The 21,703-nt window shown below is 47.0% G+C and overlaps 2 protein-coding genes across 17 annotated transcripts in view; one reads left to right on the top strand and one right to left on the bottom strand.

Moving 5' to 3' along the window:
* LOC105495767 (tubulin tyrosine ligase like 5) overlaps nt 1-2,418 on the top strand; it is a 291,082-nt gene extending 288,664 nt beyond the window's left edge. For all 15 annotated transcript variants that reach the window (XR_011625701.1, XM_011765497.3, XM_011765495.3 and 12 more), the window contains one exon: nt 2,021-2,418. Coding sequence is in view for 4 of the 15 variants with exons in the window: in XM_011765500.3 (XP_011763802.2) it covers nt 2,021-2,092 (72 nt within the window). In the remaining 11 variants the exon portion in view is untranslated. The remainder of the gene's footprint in view (nt 1-2,020) is intronic.
* A 1,138-nt stretch (nt 2,419-3,556) lies between these two features.
* LOC105495762 (transforming growth factor beta 3) overlaps nt 3,557-21,703 on the bottom strand; it is a 36,176-nt gene continuing 18,029 nt past the window's right edge. For both annotated transcript variants that reach the window (XM_011765483.3, XM_011765484.3), the window contains exons 3-8: nt 19,514-19,677; nt 19,085-19,214; nt 13,207-13,314; nt 10,922-11,093; nt 8,595-8,748; nt 3,557-7,024 (exon numbers count right to left, since the gene is read on the bottom strand). In XM_011765483.3, coding sequence (XP_011763785.1) covers nt 6,866-7,024; nt 8,595-8,748; nt 10,922-11,093; nt 13,207-13,314; nt 19,085-19,214; nt 19,514-19,677 — 887 coding nt within the window. In that variant the 3' untranslated portion in view covers nt 3,557-6,865. The remainder of the gene's footprint in view (nt 7,025-8,594; nt 8,749-10,921; nt 11,094-13,206; nt 13,315-19,084; nt 19,215-19,513; nt 19,678-21,703) is intronic.

The raw sequence follows: 21,703 nt of genomic DNA, 5'->3' as shown, positions 1-21,703 counted from the left end.
AAGAGACATTGGAAGCTTCATGCACTGTTGGGAGGGATGTAAAATGGTGCAACTGCTTTTGGAAACAGTTTGACGGTTCCTTAAACGGTTTACACAAAGAGTTGCCATATGACCCAGCAATTAATTCCACTTCCGTATCTATACCCAAGAGAAGTGAAAACATAGTTCAAATATTTGTACATCATTGTTTATAGAAGCATTATTAATAATAGCCAAGAGGTAGAAACAACCCTAATGTCCACAGCTGATGAGTGGATAAATGAAATGTGGTCTACACACAATGGAATATTATTCGGCCGTAAAAAAGGAGTAGTGATGCATGCTACAGCATAGATAACCCTTAAAAACATTATGCTAAGTGAAAGAAGCCCGTCACAAACAACCATTGCATGATTCCATTTATATGAAATGTCCAGAATAGGCAAATCTATAGAGACAGAAGGTAGACTAGACTAATGGTTGCCTATAGCTGAGGGATGAGAGATGTAGGGGGTGGTGGCGAAGAGGTATGGGGTTTATTCTTGGGGTCATGAAAATGTTCTAAGATTGACTGTGATGATGGATGCACAACTGTGAATATAATATACTAAAAACTGTTGAGTTGTACATGTTAAAGGAATGAATTGTACAATATGTGAATTATATCTCAAAACTGTTTTTTTAAAAAATCAATAACAATTCAATAGGAAAATAAGCAAAAGTCTTATCCACACATTTCATATAAGAAGAAACATGTATACACAATAGATACTTGAAAGGTGCTCAACCTCATTTCTAATCAGGAAAATGCTAATTAAGCCACAGTGGAATAGCATTGAATACTCACGATTCACAGAAATTGTAAACTGAGGCAATACTGCTTCTCCACATGTAGAGATGTGGAGAAGTGGGGATGCTCATGCACTGCCAGAGGGAGTGTAAATTGTATAATCACTTCGGAAAACATGATGGCATTAGAGAGTTGAAGATGCAAGTGTTTATGGCCCAGCAGTTCCCCTCCTAAGTGTATACCCAAAGAAATTCTACCAGTAGTATACTGAGATCGCATATGTAATCACAGGAGCGTGACAAAATTCAAAGCCACATAAAACTCAACAGTATATTATATAGGGGTATAAAGATCATAAATCTGGTTTTTTTAAAGCAAACAAGGGAAGGATAAACACAAAATTCAGGAATGGTGAGAATGGGAAAGAACTGGGAGGGTCTAGCAGGGATGCAGGGTAATGGTAAAGTTCCTTTTCTTAAACCAGATGGTGGGCATATAGGTGTATGTTGGGATTGAGGGGTTGAGGAGAAGGCAAAGTATTATCTGACAATCTGACATTGAGGGAAAATTTAGAAAAACTCAAAAGCATACAGGGAAGAATTCTTTCATGCACTTTAAAAATGCTAATAATACACTGTGTTTCTAGAAAAGATGGACCTATTTAGCATTTTTTAATTTGAAAAGCAAAAGATAAAATGTTTTTGTCCAAGAGAAAAAAGGAAAGAGAACACCACAGAAAAGAAACAGCAGTAGAACCGGGAGTATTTTAGGAAGGTTTCCAACAAAAGTGGTTACAATTAAGAGCTTTGCGACGGGGCGCGGTGGTCACACCTGTAATCCCAGCACTTTGGGAGGCCGAGGCGGGCGGATCACGAGGTCAGGAGATCGAGACCATCCTGGCTAACACGGTGAAACCCCATCTCTACTAAAAACACAAAAAAACTAGCCGGGCGTGGTGGCGGGCGTCTGTAGTCCCAGCTACTCTGGAGACTGAGGCAGGAGAATGGCGTGAACCTAGGAGGCGGAGATTGCAGTGAGCCAAGATCGCGCCACAGCACTCCAGTCTGGGCGACAGAAGGAGACTCCGTCTCAAAAAAAATTAAGAGCTTTGCACTTGGAGGCGAACTTCATTTATTTGGGCCACCACTTCTTGATTCTTCTGTGATGTTAGATAAACCAGACATTGCTGCCTGTAAGTAAAACCTCATGCTGTCATTTCATTCATTTCATGGTTGCCTTTCTCTTTTTCAGATCCTGCTCACACTAAAAGATGAACCACAAACACACAGAGAAACAACTTGTTCACCACTCCTGGGTGCGTGACTGAGGGTGAAGCATCCACCAGCACTTCGAGGGGTCCATAGTATTTTCTTTTGCTGCCTCAAAGTCCCCAAAGCCTTCAAGCGGAAGTGGCAGTAGATGGTTGCCAATCATCCAATGCAGACTTTCACTGGGACAACAGGAAAGCAGATCTTCTGGGTTTTGATGGAACTTGGCAGTGGGGACATTGAGCTGATGCATTATATACCCCATCAGAGCGCACGTGTATCTTTTCCCCTCCCTTTGCCCCATGCCCCCAACCTGCTTAGGTCTACTCTGTCCCTTTACTGCTGCCGCACAGAGATGATATAAAAGAGGCTCTTTGGCTATTTGTATTTTGCTTCCTCTTCTTTTCCAGATTGCAGTATGAAGCTTTATTTTCTTTGTACAAGCTTAAAATTCCAACATCATCGTCCACCAAAGTTGCTCCTCCCTTTTCGGAGGGTCTGGGGGAAGGAGGAGCATTGATCACAAGTTTCCTAGAGAGAGGAGACAAATTGGTGTACTGTTGGCAACAGGAGCCAGGCTAAAGGCACCCTTTGGAATTACTGATTTCAAAGATTAATAAAGTAATTCTATTTTTATTTTCTTTTTTTTTTTTTTTCCCTTTACTAATTTCCCAACCATCAGTGTTCACAAACAGGACTGAAGTAGAACCAGTTTGTTATTTTACTTTGTTGCTGGGCAATTTTTTAAACTTCCTTTTAGAAATGTGAGCTGTAAAGAGATGTTTTATTTTTACATTTCATTTCAGCAGATGGTGGGTCCAGGCTATTCCCAGAGGCAGCTCCCGCACCTGGGGAGCGGGCATGTGCAGAGGTCTCCATTATCAGTCCTGGACAGGCAGGCTCCCTCACAGCGTGGGCCTCCAGTGGCTTGAGCCCTGCATCCAGTTGCACGTTGCATACCTCGCAGTTCACCGGAGTGATGCAGCACAGCCCCAGGGCTCTCCCCTCAAGCCTCCGCCGTCTCTCTTCCTCCCCTTTCCTATGTCGTCTGTCTCTGGCTTCTGCTAGAGAAAAGGTTGAGAGGTGGCCGGCAGAGTTCACTGAAGAATTAACTTAGCTGCCCTGGGGAGTTATCGAGGGAGAACCCAGAGTCTGGGGCTTCTTCAACAGGGTCCTATAGACTCAACGTTGAAATCCAAAAAGAAAATTGACACCTGGCCAGGCGCGGTGGCCCACGCCTGTAATCCCAGCACTTTGGGAGGTTGAGGCGGGTGAATCACGAGGTCAGAGTTCGAGACTAGCCTGGCCAAGATGGTGAAACCTCATCTCTAATAAAAATACAAAAATTAACTGGGCGCAGTGGCAGGCGCCTGTAATCCCAGCTACCCGGGAGGCTGAGGCAGGAGAATTGCTTGAACCTGGGAGGCGGAGGTTGCAGTGAGCCGAGATTGCGCCACTGCACTCTAGGCTGGGTGACAGAGCAAGACTCCGTCTAAAAAGAAAAATGGACACCTAAAAGGACAGAAAAGGGACTTTATTGCCTTCTTAGTGAATGAAAACAAAGGTTTTGGCGCATGGATACATTTTGTTTGCTTGTGAAGGATGAAGTCTGTGGGTTTCAGGAAAGAAGTGAGAACGCATTCCAGATGTCCCCAGGACTGGAGAGTAGTTTCAGGACCACCTTAACTATTTGCTCGATTGTTAAGCAAATTAGATTGACAAGTTTCCTAGAGAGAGGAGACAAATTGGTGTACTGTTGACAATATGAGCCAGGGTAAAGGCACCCTTTGGAATTACTGATTTCAAAGATTAATAAAGTAATTCTATTTTTCTTTTCTTTTTTTTTAGGGGACAAATTAGAATTCCTCCATAGTCCCCTGTTGAGGTGTAGAATTGGAAAATAAGGGGTTTGGGAGGACTCACCACATGAATCTTGTGACAAGGGAAGAGTATGAGTCCAGTAAAAGAAATTTTAGGCTATAGTGCTTGAAATTGCCCTAGGTAACCAATCAGAATGAAGTCTTCAGCTGATTTGTTGCTGCACTTACCGTATGCTGATCAGGTGCTAAGACACCAGATCTCTCCCTTCATGTGTCCAAGTGCTTTCAAGTCATTTTTACTGGGACTGGACTTCACTTGGCAATAAACCAGACAGATCCTATGAGCCCTCCTCCAACGGAGGTGATATTTCCAACACCACTCTTTACCCTCCCCCTAAACAAGTGTCGATTTTTGAAGACAGTGATTCAAGTTTCTGTAGCACCTGTCAGTAATGTGTAGAATGCGGGGGCTGACTCCCGACCCCTGTCCCTATTTGTGTCTGCTGCCTAACCTACAAGTAGAGCTCTGAAGAAAAAGACCATTTGGAATCGCACCACGTTCTATTTTCTTTGGAATACTCCAGGAAATGTATCTAGCTGCCCTGCTTCATTAGGATGAACCGCAGGCCAACGTTTTAGCGAGTGCTATAAAGGTGGATAAAAGAGGGTTTCATCTGGGGCCAGAAAAATTACTTCCCTTTTCTATATTGAAGCCTCAAGGACAAGTGATGTCAGGTATAATGCACCACTTCTCAAAATGTGTTAATAGTTTTGAGGCAACCTGGACCCTACTGCAGTCCTAAAGGTACCTCTAGAGCTGCAGCCTGAAACTGTACATTTTTAATAAACCCTTGGGGGTTATCATGCCCAGTGAATTTGAGAATGGACCTCAGATGAATAGACTGATGCTGGGACAGCAACAGCCCGTGGCTGACAGGCTGAGCTTACTGCATCCCCTCTCTGTGCCCCCAGGCTCCCTGGAGCAAGACGGAATATAATCCCGTCAGCCAGGATTTCAGGACAGGGACATAGCCCTCTGAACGATGGTGGAAGTCAGTGAGTGCCACATGGGATGACGACTGAGAGAGAAACCCTTAGAATTGGCTGGGCGTGGGCAAAGCAGGGAAAAAAAGGTGCTGAACAAACTCACTTCAGTCTTGGAGAACTCCACAAGGAACAAGGGACACACACATGTATACACACACACACACACAGGCACGAACACATCAGACACATCCTTCAGCCTGCACACTTCAGCTTCAGATGGAGTTTTCTTGTACTAGTGGCAAACTGATCTCACTAGAGGAATGTGTTTCTCAGGAGCTGCTAGATGGCCCCTTGCTCTGTGCCCGCTCACTGTGGACGTCCCTACCACAGTGGGATCCACGGCCTCACTCAGAAGAGAGCTATGGTTCCCAGATCCCTGAGAGGAGGGCCATAGTCTGAAAAGGGGTTCCTGGTTAGCTCTTTTAAGCTTAGCCTGATAACAGAATTCGCCTCATATTTTTACGCCATTTGCCATACACATTTTCTCTCATTCTCAACTGATATGGGTGGGGGGAGATTTTCAAAAATGGTGAGGTTGGTAATTTGTGGATAGACCGTGTTTCCATAGGCAAGGGTTCACACCAGGGGATTCTGCCCACAGGTATCTGGAGGTCAAATTCGTATGCTTTCTGCCAATCCGAGCCGCTGCCTCTGTCTCTGAGAATAATATACTCTGCAAGAAGGAAAGACGCACAAGCAATAGGGCAGTCTTCTCAGCTGGCGGAAGCGTGCCCCCGTGTAAGGGTGGTTGCGCTAAGCAATGCGTTTGGTGATTGAGAGAGTCTCTGCCCCAGATTCTGGTTACCTCGGATTAGTAGCCGTGGACATGGAATTAAAAAAAGGTTAATTGAAGGGTCTTTATCGAATCAGACATACACCTTAGAATAAGGCTTTTACTGTTCTAGAAACAATCTTCCAGAAGATGAAATCATCCAAGATTCCCCAAAAATATTTATTTATACAAAGATTTTGAGAGTAATATTCATATTTGTCTTTATACCTCAGTCTATGCGTCTGGGGCCAAGTCACTGTGTGGCACATGTGCAGCTTCCCCGAATGCCTCACATGTTGTAGCACCTGCTTCCAGGAAGACCAAATGAACATAGGGTCTTGGAGGGGAAGGGGGGAAGAACCCATAATGCCCCAAGGCTGCGTGGAACCACAATCCAGAAATGTGCACCCTGACCTGGAAGGCGTCTAACCAAGTGTCCGAGGGGAAATACGATCGAGGGAGAGGGGAGAGGAGGGGCCCAGAGGGCAGACAGGAGAGGGTTGATTCCCACCCTTTGCTTCCGCGTTCAGCATATCCAGACGGCCCGATATAGTCGATGGCCTAGGAACTGCATGACCTGCATTTTCTCCCTGTAGTGACCCATGATGTTAATTGATGTAGAGGACAGTTTGCAAAAGTAATAGATTTACCCTTAATCCCAGACAGTATGAGATACAATTCTGGGACTTTGTCTTCGTAACCTGTCTTTAAAAAAAAAAAAAAATGCTTGCCTTGTATAACATAATCCAGATTCCCTAGAGCAGATTTGGTACAGCAATGAGCAAATCCAGCCTCAGATCTGAAGTGTCTTCCAGTCTGGCCCTGACCCGGCCATTCTCTGCCTTCCTCCTCCCTTCAGGGTAGCCCAAATCCCATCGCCACACAACGTCTCGACTTGCCATCCCTTTCCTCTATCCCCATCCCCTCTGTCTGCATCACAGAAAGTCTGTGTGTTCTGAAGAGTTCAGCCTTCCTCTAACCAAACCCACACTTTCTTTACCACCATGATTCTCAGAGCCAGCAAGAAAGAAATGTTCCAAAAGGAAACCTCCATCTCAGCCATCTGCCCGGAGCCGAAGGTTGTGGGCTCCAGGCTTCTCGGTGAGGTTTGTTGCTTGTGTGTTTCCCGAGGAGCGGGCAGTCAGGCAGTGGCAGTTCTCTCTCCCCTCTCTCTGTCGCAGGTGGGGTCTCAGCTACATTTACAAGACTTCACCACCATGTTGGAGAGCTGCTCCACCTTGGGGGTCCTCCCAACATAGTACAGGATGGTCAGGGGCTCCAGGTCCTGGGGCACGCAGCAAGGCGAGGCAGATGCTTCGGGGTTCAGAGTGTTGTACAGTCCCAGCACCTGGGAAGGGACACGTCAGTGAGAGGTTGGAAGGTCAAGCCTCAGGCCTGGAACCCAGGAACTCCCCCAGTTCAAGGGCAGTCCCAGAGGCTGAGCAAGCGCTAGAATGGTCACGGGTGCTCTTTAAAAGGAACTGTTGGGGGCCGGGCGCAGTGGCTCACACCTGTAGTCCCAGGATTTGGGAGGCCGAACAGGCAGATCACTTGAGGTTAGGAGTTTGAGACCAGCCTGGCCAGCATGGTGAAACCCTATCTCTACTAAAAATACAAAAAAATTAGCCAGCTGTGGTGGCAGGCGCCTGTAATCCCAGCTACTTGGGAGGCTGAGGTGGGAGGATCACCTGAACCCAGGAAGCAGAGGTTGCAGTAAGCAGAAATAGTGCCACTGCACGCCAGCCTGAGTCACAGAGTGAGACTCCGTCTCAAAAAAAAAAAAAAGAGGAACTGTTGGAACCTGGTTTGGGTGAGTGAGTAGTTGGGTAGCTGTTGTTCATCCGCAATGACAGAAGCAGAATAACTGCACTTGTTTGGGGTGATCAGTTGAAGCATATGACAGTTACTACACTGATAATGAATTATCTTGGCTTTTTTTTTTTTTTTTTTTTTTTTTTGAGTCAGTCTCACTCTGTCACCCAGGCTGGAGTGCAGTGGTGCAATCTTCACTGCAACTTCCGCCTCCCGGGTTCAAGCGATTCTCCTGCCTCAGCCTCCCGAGTAGCTGGGATTACAAGTGCATGCCACCACACCCAGCTAATTTTTTACATTTTTGGTACAGACGGGGTTTCACCATGTTGGCCAGGCTGGTCTCGAACTCCTGACCTTGGGATCCACCCGCCTTGGCCTCCCAAAGTGCTGGGATTACAGGCGTGAGCCACCGCGCCCGGCCATTCTTGGCTTTTAAGAAAACAACTCTTATATTGCTCATCCTAGATGGAACTGATCACTTCGGTGAGAAATGTTCTCACAAAACATTGCCTTGAGCCATTTAGTAAGTGCCAGAGTGTAGGGCCCCAGACAGGATGCAGAAATAATGAACTAGAAGGAAACATGCTTCACAAATTACTGCCCTATTTTTGATTCCCCTCGAGGGAAAGATAGACTAGTTTTAGGGGTTGTGGACTCTCGGCTATCTCACTTTCTGTTCCTAGAATTTCAAATTAGCTTCTTGTCCATGCTTGTTGTTGTCTTTCAGAGTAAGTTTTCTACATTCGAGAGGCTGGAATGATCAGAGTTCTGGTAGAAGCCTTTCTGCTTCAGTGTTCCTTGCTAGCCACATGCACATATCTCTGACATAGGGCAACACGTGGCAGTTAATTAATTACTATGGTACAGACAGCTTTAGATAAAGCAAATTAAAAGGCTGGTTGAAACTATGGTAGGAATTTAAAAGGGCGGAACGTGACTGAGTAGCACTGAGTCAGGGTGCCAAGATCAGAACCTTCACCAGAGGGATTTTACTCACCCCAGACCATCATTCGCTCATTCAACATTCAATCCTTCACTCATTCTTTTTAACAAGTGACCTGATCGGTCAGCCCCAGTGCCTCAGATAGCATGAGCCTGCTCCATACCGTGCTGTGGGTGGTGTCTGCACTGCGGAGGTATGGGCAAGGGCCTGAGCAGAAGTTGGCATAGTAGCCCTTAGGTTCATGGACCCACTTCCAGCCCAGATCCTGTCGGAAGTCAATGTAGAGGGGGCGCACACAGCAGTTCTCCTCCAAGTTGCTACAACAAAAAACATTTATAGAAAATCAACTTAAAAAGAAACCAACAATAAAAGAAACTTCACGAATGCTCTCATATGCTCCCTTGGAGTCCTTTCATGCCATCATAGGTGGCTCCGGTCAGTGGAATCCCAGGTTCAAGGGCATGAGGCAGAAGAAACCAGAAAGGCACATTCATATGTTAAAGACCGGGATCCCAAGGATGTAAGAAACAGATAAATGCTGTATGAGGAAGAGTAAAGAGGCAAAGGTGGCCCTGCTCCCTTTTATATCACAAATCAAAGCAGAGCTATAAAGTGCTCCACATAAAACCAAGCACTAACTGTTACTAGCCAACTCAGCTTTGTTGAGGTTGGTTTTATTGTTACCCTCCTAATGTGCACCCAGCCAGAAATAAATTCTAAGTTTATGCAGCTTGTCTATAATAGTAGGTGACAGATGAGACTCAATCTAAAGGCCATTTAGCCAAATAAAGTATATCCTTCTATTAGAACCATGGTTCAACAGATCACCCAAATGTGATCTGGCCCTTCAATTCTGTTGCCTACAGAGATCCATTTGGCAATAATACCCCTTGCCAAGTGGTCATCCAGCCTCTGCTTTAATATCTGCTGAGACCTAGACTCGCTACTTCCAAAGACAGCTATTAGTCAAAATCTGGCTTCTTGTGGGTTCCAAGGGTGAACCATGGCAGACACTATTGGTTATCTCTTCAATAACCATTCCTAACCCCCTTCTCCCTTGCCACATCCCATTACAGAGTCTAAAACACCAGGTGTTCCTTTTCCTGGCCTCCCTTGTGAGTAGCAGTGGTCATGTGGCCCAATAATGACCCATCAGACAAGGAGAAGTATGCAGGGGGTAAGCGCAAGTTCTGGCAAAGATATTTGATTATTTATAAAAAACAGATGGAAGAAAAAAGCTTCTGGCTCCCTCTTCCCTCGTTCCTTCTTGTCTTAAATGTGGACAAGATGCCTGAAGCCCCAGTAATCACTTGTGACCATAAGGAAAAGGATGAAAAGCCAACATACTAAACATGGCAGACTGGAGAGAGAGAAAAACTGAGCCTTCAGTGGCGTCATTAAGCAGCCAGCCCACCCTAAGCCTGCTGCTATCAGCCTCTTGTGAACAAGAAATCCACTATGATTTACGTCACTGGCCAAGAGCATTTGTTCCTAACTGATAGAGACGCATGGAACAAATAAATCTACACGCCAGCCTTCATGGCTGCAGGACAGTTGGCAGCAACTACCTTGCCTCTCCTATAGCTTGCTGTTGAGCTGTTCCCCCAGCTCAACATCCCTAGTTTCCCAAGCCCAACCATCCTCATAAGGCATGGTTTCCAGATCTAAATATTTCCCAATTCATTCTCCCCAGCTTCATTCAGGCATCCTCTGAGGCCAAATGGACTCACTCATGCTCCTTTTACCTGCAGCACTTCCCCTCCTGGAACCTTTCATCCCCAAACCTCATCCTTGAAGCCTCTGCTCAAATTCCACGCCCTTCTGAAGCCTTTCCTGTGTCCATAGGTAAACTTGTTGCTCCTAATTAAAGCACTTAATCCTTCGGAGCCTCTTATGGGCGTGATCATCTTCTCCCTTTTAGTAGTTGGCATGCATGCTTTATCCTCCCCTTATAAATGAGCAGTGAAACTGCTCCTAGATAAGAGAAGCTGGGTCTTTTCTACCTCTGTATTGTGGCTACCCAGTCATTTCTGAATTCGTTTGTTAATTTCTCTAGCTCTGATTTCCCGTTCAAATGGAGACCGTTCTATTTGCCGCCATCCAGTAGCATCCTTGGACCCTTCAGAGGGAACTGAGCCCTTTTTTCATGGAAACTCCTACATTAATCTCACACACACACCCTACAAATGCTTAAAACATGGAAATCATGGAGAGGCTTTGACCAAGCATCTCCAATCCACACTATTTTAGCAACACTCCTCTTCACAGAGTTTTCTTCATTTCCTTCAGCCAGCCCCTTCCAGAGCTAGCCTACAGAAAAATAGTGGGACCCCCAGGAAAACAAAGAGATCTGTCAGAGATTTTCAGTCTTCCTCCTGGAGATGTTTGTGAATAGCATCAGGGACCCTCTATTGCGTGTGGCTTGGCTCTGGGGCCTGCCCTGCAGTAGGCAGGCAGTAGATGTTGGTTCCCACATGGGCCCAGGCTCACCGGAAGCAGTAATTGGTGTCCAAGGCCCGCTTCTTCCTCTGACCCCCCTGGCCCGGGTTGTCGAGCCGGTGTGGGGGAATCATCATGAGGATTAGATGAGGGTTGTGGTGATCCTTCTGCTTCTTGAGGCGCCCCAGATCTCCACGGCCATGGTCATCCTCATTGTCCACGCCTGCAGAAGGGAAGGAAAGCGACAATCTCCTGTCTAAGGAGAGCAGAGCCCTTGGAGGCTGCCTCCTCCCCACGTCCCATCACTGCCCAGGAGGAGGAGTAGTGCAGTCTGAGAGGGAGGTGTGGGGGACAAGTGCAGCTTAATTCTGATGTCCAGCTGCAGGAAGGGGAAGAGCAGACGGAGGAGCCAGTATCAAAAGAACTCATCATTGTAAGGATGCCCACTGAAAGATGCCCCATGTTCAGATCCTCATACTCCTGTATAGAAATCTCCCAAGGGGCAGAAAGCCCTTGCTGAGATTCCTAGGAATCTTCATGGACCCATGAAGCAACCCTGTTACTAAGTGGGTGCCTACCACATACCTCCGGGTTGTCAGTTTGTTTGTTTGTTTGTTTGTTTGTTATTTTGAGACAGAGTCTTGATCTGTCAGTCAGGCTGCAGTGCAATGGCCCCATCTTGGCTCACTACAACCTCCGCCTCTGGAGTTCAAGAGATTCTCCTGCCTCAGCCTCCCGAGTAGCTGGGATTACAGGTGCATGCCACCATGCCTGGCTATTTTTGTATTTTTAGTAGAGACAGGGTTTCACCATGTTGGCCAGGCTGGTCTCCAACTCCTGACCTCAAGTGATCTACCTGCCTTGGCCTCCCAGAGTGCTGGGATTACAGGTGTGAGCCACCACGCCCAGCCCTGGGTTGTCACTTTAGATTTTAGACTTAGAATCTTGGGGTGTGAGTTTCCTCTTAAAATGTGAATGGATCAAGATAATGCAGAAGTCCTACCGAAAATTTAAGATGTCACAACTTAAGATGGCCTAGGAATGGGAGCCAAAGAAACAAGACTGTATAATTGTTAAAATTCACATTGCACTTACAGTCTTTGAAGTGTTTTCACTATAAAATTCAGATGAGATAATGAAGCATAAAATAAATAGCTTAGCAAACAAGCTCTGGAAAGAAAACCTAAATTCATCAACCCATTTCTTCTGGAAAAAAAAAGGAAAAGATTGGAGACTGACTTAGAGTCTCAACTAAATGGAGATCAATTTCGTGAAGGACAGCTGCCAGCTGTTGTCCATCCTCACTGAGGACAGGAACATGAGGAATTAATGTACATAGCTACAGGAGGGGCTCAGATCTCAGGAAGGGGCACCAGATCTGTAAGATAAATGAGAGACCTGGATCACAAATCTCTTTTTCTGAAAATCTTTATAAACAAGATAAGGATTCACTGAAATGGGAAGGTTTCATCCTAAGCTGGCCTGTAAGTAAGGACTCTGAAGGTCCTCTGGGCTCTAAGGTTCTGTGATTACAGTGTCAAATCTTTGGCTTTAAAAAAAAGGCTCTAAAATAGAGCCCATGTGGGGTAAGATCACTGTCTAGCGCTGGGCCAAAAGAGGCCTGCACCTTTTCCTAGACCAGCCTCTGACCTCAGGCATTCCGCAGTTACCCAAAATGGGAATATGAAAGGAAAAGAGAACCTTCCTAAACTCCAGAGATCATCAAGGCTGAGTTCCCTGCAAACATAATGGAAAACCAGAAATGACTCTCAACGACTTCACCATCTCTACCCAAACACCTGCGGACAAACACGCTGAGACTGGAAGCAATCATCCAAACCCAGAGGACCCTGGGCAAGGTCAGGCAGGCCCTGCACATCTGCAAAGCTCAGTCGTCTGGGCACTCATGTTCAGGACAGCCAAAGTTAATGTCTTTTAGGGAGGGGGAAGACAACTCCTATCTGTTGAGTATTTCTGGCTCAGTGTTCCTTATTCGTTATCTCATTTAATTGCCTGACAACCCTGTGAAAGAGGAACTCTTATCCCATTTCACTAGGCCCAGAGGCTAGAGGGCTTGCCTACACAGTTTCACCACTTACCAGACCATGTTGTCTTCCAGAGGCTAATGCATTCTCTAAGCTATAAGCTGAAAGCTACACTCATTGCTTTTGGGGCAAAGCAGAATGACTCAAGTACAAAATAGTTGGCTATCTCTCTGAAGGAGCTTGGTTTCTTTTCTTGAGGTCTGGTTAGGGTCTCCTGCACTATCCTGTCCCATTAACTCTCCGCGCCCCTGCCCCACTCACCCATCCTACCATACACATTCATTTTGTTACCTTTGAATTTGATTTCCATCACCTCGTGAATGTTTTCCAGGATATCTCCATTGGGCTGAAAGGTGTGACATGGACAGTGAATGCTGATTTCTAGACCTAAGTTGGACTCTGCAAAATAAGACAGAGTTCATGAGAAAAACGCCTCTGTGTGATGGGGAAGTGTACCCACCACCCACGCAAGGGTGAGCCAGGGCCTCTGCTCCTACAGGGACTCACAGGAACTGAGTTCTATTGAGGGTCACAGGAGACAGAAAGCGCCTCCAGAGCTCAGAGTGGACCTTCATGCGCACGTTGCCACATTCCAGGTATTCCTGTTATATTATGAATCACCAAATGGGGGCATACACTAGTGGCCATCATGAAACAGAAGTGGAATAATCGTTCCCTTTCAAAGGATGGCATTAAGAGAAAATTGTCACCTACCTACTTGGGGGCAAAAGGACACAGATACAGGAACGAAAGTAAAAACTCATGCCATCTACGTGGTTTCTGGGAGAGGAGATCGTTGAGCCAACCTACTGAGGAAGGATGAGGGCAAGAGACAGAGGGACTGGAAGAGACTAGGGACAGGGAGTAACTAAAGAGTCTCCGAGCACAGAGACCGTGATTCAAAAGGCCATAAATTCAAAGGGCCACAGGATGTAATGCTGGCCAAAAAATTCAAGTCAGGAACCAATGCTAGAGGCAAGGTCACTTGCAGACAGGAAGCAGAATCCATCTCAGTGGAAGATGCAAGCATTTCTACCAGGGCCATGATTGTGGGTCTAGACAAAGTGGCAGATTCTAGAAGAGATAAGATGAATATCATGGTTACACTGGGCCATATTTTCCCTAAGAAACAAGGACACAATGAGGTAAAAATTACTTGGACATTTCTTCTTTGGGAATCCTTGTTCACCATGATGGGAAGTTGGAATGTGGATTGCTCACCAAGACGAACAGCTTGGGAAGACAGTTGTGAACTTAGAAAACAGCACAGAGGAGATGATAGAGAACTATGGCTGAGGGTCCAGATGACATGAGCTTGGAGACAGTGAGCATGATAAAGCCTGGAGGTGCCAGGGTTTGGTGCCTGACATTCTGGTGCAAGAAGGGCAACTCCAGCCCATTCGCCTAGTAGTTGTGGGATCATGAGTTTTGGCAACCAAAATCAAGGAAGCAGGAACTGAGTAAATGAGGTTGAGTGAAGTGAAGGAAAAAGAAAGAAAATGGAAAGTCTGCACTGAGACAAGTAATTTTACATGGAAAACCAGGTAGGATCTGGTATCATGTCAAATGTGGTGGGTAAGACTTAATTTGGGAAGCTCTGTTGATCCTGGGGTAGCAGCCAGCTGTGACCAGGTGTAGAAGAAGTCATGGGGGACAGACCTCTCTGGATTCAGCATCAGCCTCTCAGTGAGTTGATTGATTTGCTGCTCCCTGAGGCCACATACCATGTGTGTGAGCATCTGGCCTTGAGGACAACCTGGAGTCTTCCTGAAATTGTGCCATCAGGGCAAACCCCAAAGAGTCCGACCTGGCCCAGCAGCCTTCTCATGGATGGAAGGATACAAGCCTACAAGCCTGGAGATTCCCATCAACATTAGGCTGGCTTGGACATCCCAGTCCTACTGGTTAAAACCCAGCCCCTTTCTTCCATAAACTCCAGAGCCTAACCAGATCCGCTCTACCCCAAGTCAGGGCAACCTCTGGGGCACACTGCGCCTGCTGAGCTTGAAGATCTCTGTTCCAGCAGGTTCGCTTAGTGAGGGAAGGCAGACCAATAAAACAAGGCAGCTGAGACCCAGCTGGAGGAGAAGTGACTGGAGAGGGAAGTATGAGGAGTGCCCTCTCCCTGGGTTAAGGCAGCTGGAAGGAGGAGCCGGAGTAGCTGAAATGGGCTACCTAACAACACCGTGTACCTCCTGGTCAAGCTGGTTCAAGGTGGGCTGGAAGATGCCCGGAGTGAGTTCTATGAATCTGTGAATTAGAAAGTCAAGGTGCAGACAGCTGTGTTGGGGAGAGCGAGGGTCCAGGGGGTAAGCACGAGAGGGTGGCCTGGCTTGGCCAACATGCTGTATCTAGATAGAGGACTTAGAGATGATAACAACAATCACCAAAATGCATGGAACTTTACTACATATCAAACACTGCTCTAAGACTTTACGGCCGGGCGCGGTGGCTCAAGCCTGTAATCCCAGCACTTTGGGAGGCCGAGATGGGCGGATCACGAGGTCAGGAGATCGAGACCATCCTGGCTAACATGGTGAAACCCCGTCTCTACTAAAAAATACAAAAAAAAAAAAAACTAGCCGGGCACGGTGGCGGGCGCCTGTAGTCCCAGCTACTCCGGAGGCTGAGGCAGGAGAATGGCGTGAACCCGGGAGGCGGAGCTTGCAGTGAGCTGAGATCCGGCCACTGCACTCCAGCCTGGGCGGCAGAGCGAGACTCCGTCTCAAAAAAAAAAAAAAAAAAAAAAAAGACTTTACAAGCACTAACTCATTTAATCTCTATAGTAATCCCATAGAGCAAGAACTGTTATCCCCCATGGTAAAGATGAGAACACTGAGGCTTAGGGAGATTAAACAGCTTACCCAAGATATCCAACCAGTGGATAGCAGTGCCAGGATTCAGGCACTGACAGCTTGATGCCTGAGATCCTAAACTCTTGTTAGAGATAAGGAGGGGCAAAGAGGGGGCAACAGAGACCACCAAGGAAGATGCCCACACATTCACCAACATGCAAGATGGTTGTTTCCCAGTGTCCCACCTTTCCTGAGCCATGATGCTCCCTCCCCAGCCTGCTAGGGGAGACCTGGCCCTGTCTAGCTAGGTGCTGCAGACTATATGAGCAATAGCACAAGGGTATGAGACCTGGGTCCCCAGTGGCCCTGGTAGGCTCCAACCCACTCTGGGACCCAGAATGCAGGCTGGGTACCTGATGCACAAGGGCTCTCAGATGTTTGCTCAATGAATCCAAGACCACATGTGTGACTCAGTTTCCTCATCAATCCACACCACCAACTGCTCCAATTTGGAGTCCTTTGTTGCCTGGTTTGAAGCCATGAACTCCGACGAGACTCATGGGCTCTCTATAAGCACAAACCTGTGTGATGATTCCCCTGTAGGAAAGGTAGGCAGTATCTGCCTAAGTGGGAACTGAAGGTTCCAATGAAGAACTAACCTCAGAATTGGCAGCCGTGGGGATGGTGGGTGGGGGACCCATAGGTTTTATTACGAAATTATCTTTTTGATGTCTCAGGAGGATGGAAATCATTCTCAATGCAAACTTCTCATTGAGCTCTGCAGCTGTGAAAATAAGAACTCCTTCAAGTGCCCAGGGCTTCAAAGAAATCCAGGTGGAGCTGATCAAAATCAGACAGGGAAGTTAAGAGATTAATTTCCCCAGCCCCTCCTTTCTGTAGCCGTCTGAGTCAGAATTCCCAACAGAGCTGCTGTCGGCAGATCCACGTGGGTTGTCCTAGGCTCTTGCCTTCATGCTCAGTAGGAGGGACAGGATGGAATTCCTGGGTACCCTTGGGACTGGGGCAGGATCTCCAGCCCACCATCTGCCAACTCAGCCACCGGGTAATTCCCCTTGGATGGGGAATTTTCTCATTTATGTGACCTGCCTGGGCTCCATGGGTACCAAGCAATGCAAACTCGATGCCTACGGAGTCCAGGCAGGTCACGTGAGAAAATCGAGCCAGCATGTGATGCTAAACAGGAACTGCCAGCCTCACTCTTGGGGAACAATAGGGAATAGTGAGGGCTGTGGGTACTGAGGATGCATACCCCATCTAAGGGGTGGCTGGTACTCGTCTGTGATGGATGGTTACCAGGAAATCTTCCAACTTTTCAAAAACAGCAAGAAGTCCAGGTTTTATGTGAAATCTCCTGACTTAAAACACCCAAAACTGTTGATGACTAGTCAAATTGAAAACAATATGCAGGCCAAATAGTTTGTAATCTCTGCCTTTGAGTTTTAACTCTTAGTTGGCTAAAATACCAAGGACCTAGAAGGATCCACCTGCCTCAGGGACTCTGGGCATCAATATATGGATGGTCTGTGGCTTTATAGCAGCTGATGACAGGAGAAAACCCTGCCCAAGAGGGAGAGAAGGAACAGATGGGACTGCCATCTGTGACCCCAACCCACTGAGCATCAGACCAGGCAGTACCAGTCAAGGAAAGGGAAAGAAACATAGAGGATGGTGTCATGAGACACCAAAGTTCTCATCCAGACTGGACGACCTCGGTCAAGTCACTTAACTTCTCTCGGCCTGTTTCCTTATCTAAAATAAGAAAAGCTTACTCCTGTAAAACATGGTAAAAACCATGAAGTTCTCTCAAATGCATTTGATCCTTAAAACAACTCTATAAGGCATGCAGAGGAGGAACCATTGCCTTATTTTCCAGGTGAAGAAAGACAGTGCGTGGATAAGATATTTGGGACATGTGAAGTGTGTTACGCCTCTGGGATAGCTCTGCTTGCATGACCACCCGGCCTTTCAAACTTAACTGGCCGGAACAGAACACGTTCTTCTCCTAGGCCCCCCGTTTCAATAAGTGATACCACCTGGATGTCGAAAAATTTAGGAGTCATCCAGAATGCTCTTGTGTCCTCACACCCTACACCTAATCAGCCTGCGCTACTTACTGGCTACCTTCAAAATACAGAATAAATCCATACAATCTTCATATCCACTGCTACCACCCTAGTCTCAGCCTATATTGCTCTCATCTGGGCTGCCACCATGGCTCCTAACTGGTTTTCCTGCCTCTTCCTTTGACCTCCTGGAAACTAGAGGGATCTTTTAAAGATGTCAATCGAATCACCACACCCAGTCCCGCCTCCTGGTAGCTGTGTGAGTCAGAATTCCCAGCAGAGCTGCTGTCAGCAGATCCACATGGCTCTCCTAGGCTCTTGACTTCACGCCCAGTAGAGGGACAGGAAGGAATACCTGGGTACCTTGAGTATCCCCATCTCTGGTTATAGCACTCCCACACTTCTCATCACCCACAGAATAAGTCCTGAAACCTCACCATGACCTGATGATGTTCTAAATTAAATTGGCTGGGCATGGTGGCTCACGTCTATAATCCCAGCACTTTGGGAAGCCAAAGCGGGTGGATCACCTGAGGTCAGGAGTTTGAGACCAGCCTGGCCAACATGGTGAAAGCCCATCTTTACTAAAAATACAAAAAAAATTAGCTAGGTGTGGCAGCGTGCGCCTGTAGTCCCAGCTATTCAGGAGGCTGAGACATGAGAATCGCTTGAACCCAGATGGCGGAGGTGCAGTGAGCCGAGATTGCACCACTGCACTCCAGCTTAGGCAACAGAGTGAGACTCAGTCTCAAGAAATAATAATGATAATAATAATAATAATAAATTATATGGCCCCAGCAACCTCTCTGACCACCTCCCCTCCTCCTCCCTACCCCAGCTCAGCATGCTCCAGCCACACCAATCTGTTTGCTGCTGCTGCTCGAACAAATCAAGCTTATTTCCACTTGAGGGCCTGGGCCTCACTGTTGCCTTTGCTTAGCACATCCCTTATTCTGATCTTCATGGGCTGACTCCTTATCATTCAGATGTCAATGCATGAATTTCTTCATCACAGAGACCTTCCCTGGTGGACCCCACCCAATCATTATCACATTGCCCTCTTTCCATTTCTCATAGTTCCTATCCCTGTGGCTGCATCCCCAGGGCCTGGCTTACAGGGAGCACTTAATAAACATTAGTTGAGTGAATGAATGGAGAATACTCAGTGGCAAAGCTAGGGTTTGAACCCAGATCTCTGAGTCCCTTAATTCTGTCCTCTTCCCTCTGTTTCATGGAGGACTAAGGGACCTGAGGTTCATTCTGAAATGTTCATCCGAAGGGTCCACCTACCTCTTCTCAACAGCCACTCACGCACTGTGTCAGTGACATCAAAGGACAGCCACTCGGCAGTGCCCCGTGTGGGCAGATTCTTGCCACCGATATAGCGCTGTTTGGCAATGTGCTCATCCGGCCGAAGGATCTATAGGGCAGAGAAAGGAGTGAGTACTAGAGGCCATGACAGAGTGCCCTAGAAGATGTCACAGTGCAGAGCACAGGTGAGGGAGCAATAAGAAACCAGTGGTTCCTGAATGCCATGGCTCCCGAGCGCCTTAGCTAACTCTTAAGTGTTTTAATAACAGACACTGATAGAGAAACAAAGGCTCAGAGAAGCCAGGACTCAAACCCAGGTCTGCCAAACTCTGCACCCAGTGGTGCCCTGATATGGCAAAGGAACTGGCTTTCTCGTAGGTGTGGTTTCTGCTCCGAGAGAGGAGTTACCTGGAAGAGCTCGATCCTCTGCTCATTCCGCTTAGAGCTGGGGTTGGGCACTCGCAAGACCCGGAATTCTGCTCGGAACAGGTTGGTTCTATTTTTCTCCACTGAGGACACATTGAAGCGGAAAACCTTGGAGGTAATTCCTTTGGGGCAGACAGCCAGTTCGTCTAGGAGATAAAGCAGAGCAGAGGGCACAGCATGAGTGAGACATGCAGGAACAGTGTGCTGCCAACGGACAGGCACCAAGTGGCCACCGTCCTGCCTGCCACCTCCCTAGAGGCTTGAGGTCTCAGACCTCAAGGTGGAGATACGAGGAAGATTCTTGGTGGCCCTAGAATCACACACAGTCCTGAGCAAGGAGCAGTGTGGCCTCAGAGCTCCACGACATGGCACTAGAGACTGGCCAGTCAAATCTAATTGCCCCCTCCTCCCACTGCCTTAAAATCTCAGTTCTGGTAAGTTCTCCAACCTGTTTTTCCTACTTTTTGAGAAAATACTGATTCTACACTTTTGTTTGTTTTGTTTTGTTTTTTCTTCCTTTTTGTGGAGAACAGGGTCTCGCTATACTGCCCAGGCAGGTCTCGAACTCCTGGGCTCAAGCTATCCTTCTGCCTCTACCTCCCTGAGAGCTGGGATTACAGGCGTAAGCCACCGTGCCCGGCCTAAGAAAATACTGATTCTAGAAAGATATCAGCAACCTAGTAGTTTACATATCTTACAACTAGTTGATCTATTCCTGTGTTTGTTCATCTGGGCATCCATTCATTTATAAAAAATGTATTGAGCAGCTACTATATGCCAAGCATAGTGCTAACACTGGGAAGCAAAACGTGAACAGACACAACCCCTGCCTTCAAGGGGATTAAAATCCATTTATGCCTAGTGTTCCATTATTGGAATGCTAAGCATGTGGGAGTTATTTATATCCTACTGCTCAAGGTCATCGCCAAGGCCTGATTTCAAAATTCAAAAAATTGCAGCCTCAGGCTTATGGGTTAATATCCAAGTGGGGGGTATTAATACATGGGCCCAAATAACAGGACTAGAGAGAAATAATAGGACAGAGTGCCCTGGAAGATGTCAAAATGCAGGAGCACAGGTGAGGGGAGTGACAGGAAACCAGTGATTTTCAGAGAAGTTCAGGGGTTGGTTGCTGCAGGAAATCAAAGGAGGGAAACGGCAGGGAGCACTTCATGGAACAGGTGAAAACTGAGAGGATTTGAGGATGGGGAGGAACATGGAGTGACTGCTGGAAGCAAAGGCAGGGAAGGGAGGAAATGCAAATGAGTAAGAGGGACCCAAAGCAGCAGGTGGGAGCCAGGTGAGAAAGGGCAAGATGGTAGATTGGGGTCCACCTGTCAGACTAAAAGGTTAAATTTTAACCCATTAACAGTAGGGAGTCACTGAAAGTGTTTGAGCAGTGCAGTGACATCTCAACCTCGTGTTTTAGACCCAATAAAGCCCGGCTTATATAGCAAAGAGCCCACATCATGAGCCTGGCGGAAACACAGGTGCTTCCTCCATTGGCTCCTTTCTCTTTCCTTGACAGCACATGCTATGCCAGACGCTGTCACCTGCTGGCCTCTTCATCCCTGTCCACAAGACATGGGCAGCCAATGCTCTTTCCCACCCCTCTGAGCCAGAGAAAGGAAAGAGCCTGTCTTTTCTCTGCCCCTGTACACTTGACAGCCTCAAGGTCTGAGCAGTATTCACACCCAGAGAAAAACTTTCTGCACAAATGGTAACAATAGCCCGAGGCTGAAATTCAAGCGCATAGACCCAGATTCCACACATAATGGACATGGCTGGAATGAGCTTATAATCACCCCGAGGGGTGGCTGAGGAAGTCACGGACAAGGCAGGAAGGATCAGAGGCCTGGAAACAAGCAAATGCGCTACTGATCTTCAGGAAAGGATGAGTGAGTGTTTCTGGAAATTGCCATCTGGTGGGCCTGACACTGGTTCTTAGAAAATTAATGGAACAGATGTTAGGAAAACAAATGTGTGAATGTTGTCTAATGAAGCCCTGATTAATAATTGGCGTTGAAAGAACAGATACTGTCAATGATTCCCTAAACCATTTCAGATAGAACCAAGGAGAGAAGTCAGTGATAGCTAAGTAATGTGTAAGTTTACAAGTTTGTAATAGTCTGAATGTGGATAAGCTACTTGCATTGGCAACCCTATCAAGGA

This window comes from Macaca nemestrina, chromosome 7 (genome assembly GCF_043159975.1).
Source record: "Macaca nemestrina isolate mMacNem1 chromosome 7, mMacNem.hap1, whole genome shotgun sequence".
In the NCBI taxonomy this organism is placed as follows: Eukaryota; Metazoa; Chordata; class Mammalia; order Primates; family Cercopithecidae; genus Macaca; species Macaca nemestrina.
This window is presented reverse-complemented; position numbering and strand designations above follow the sequence as displayed.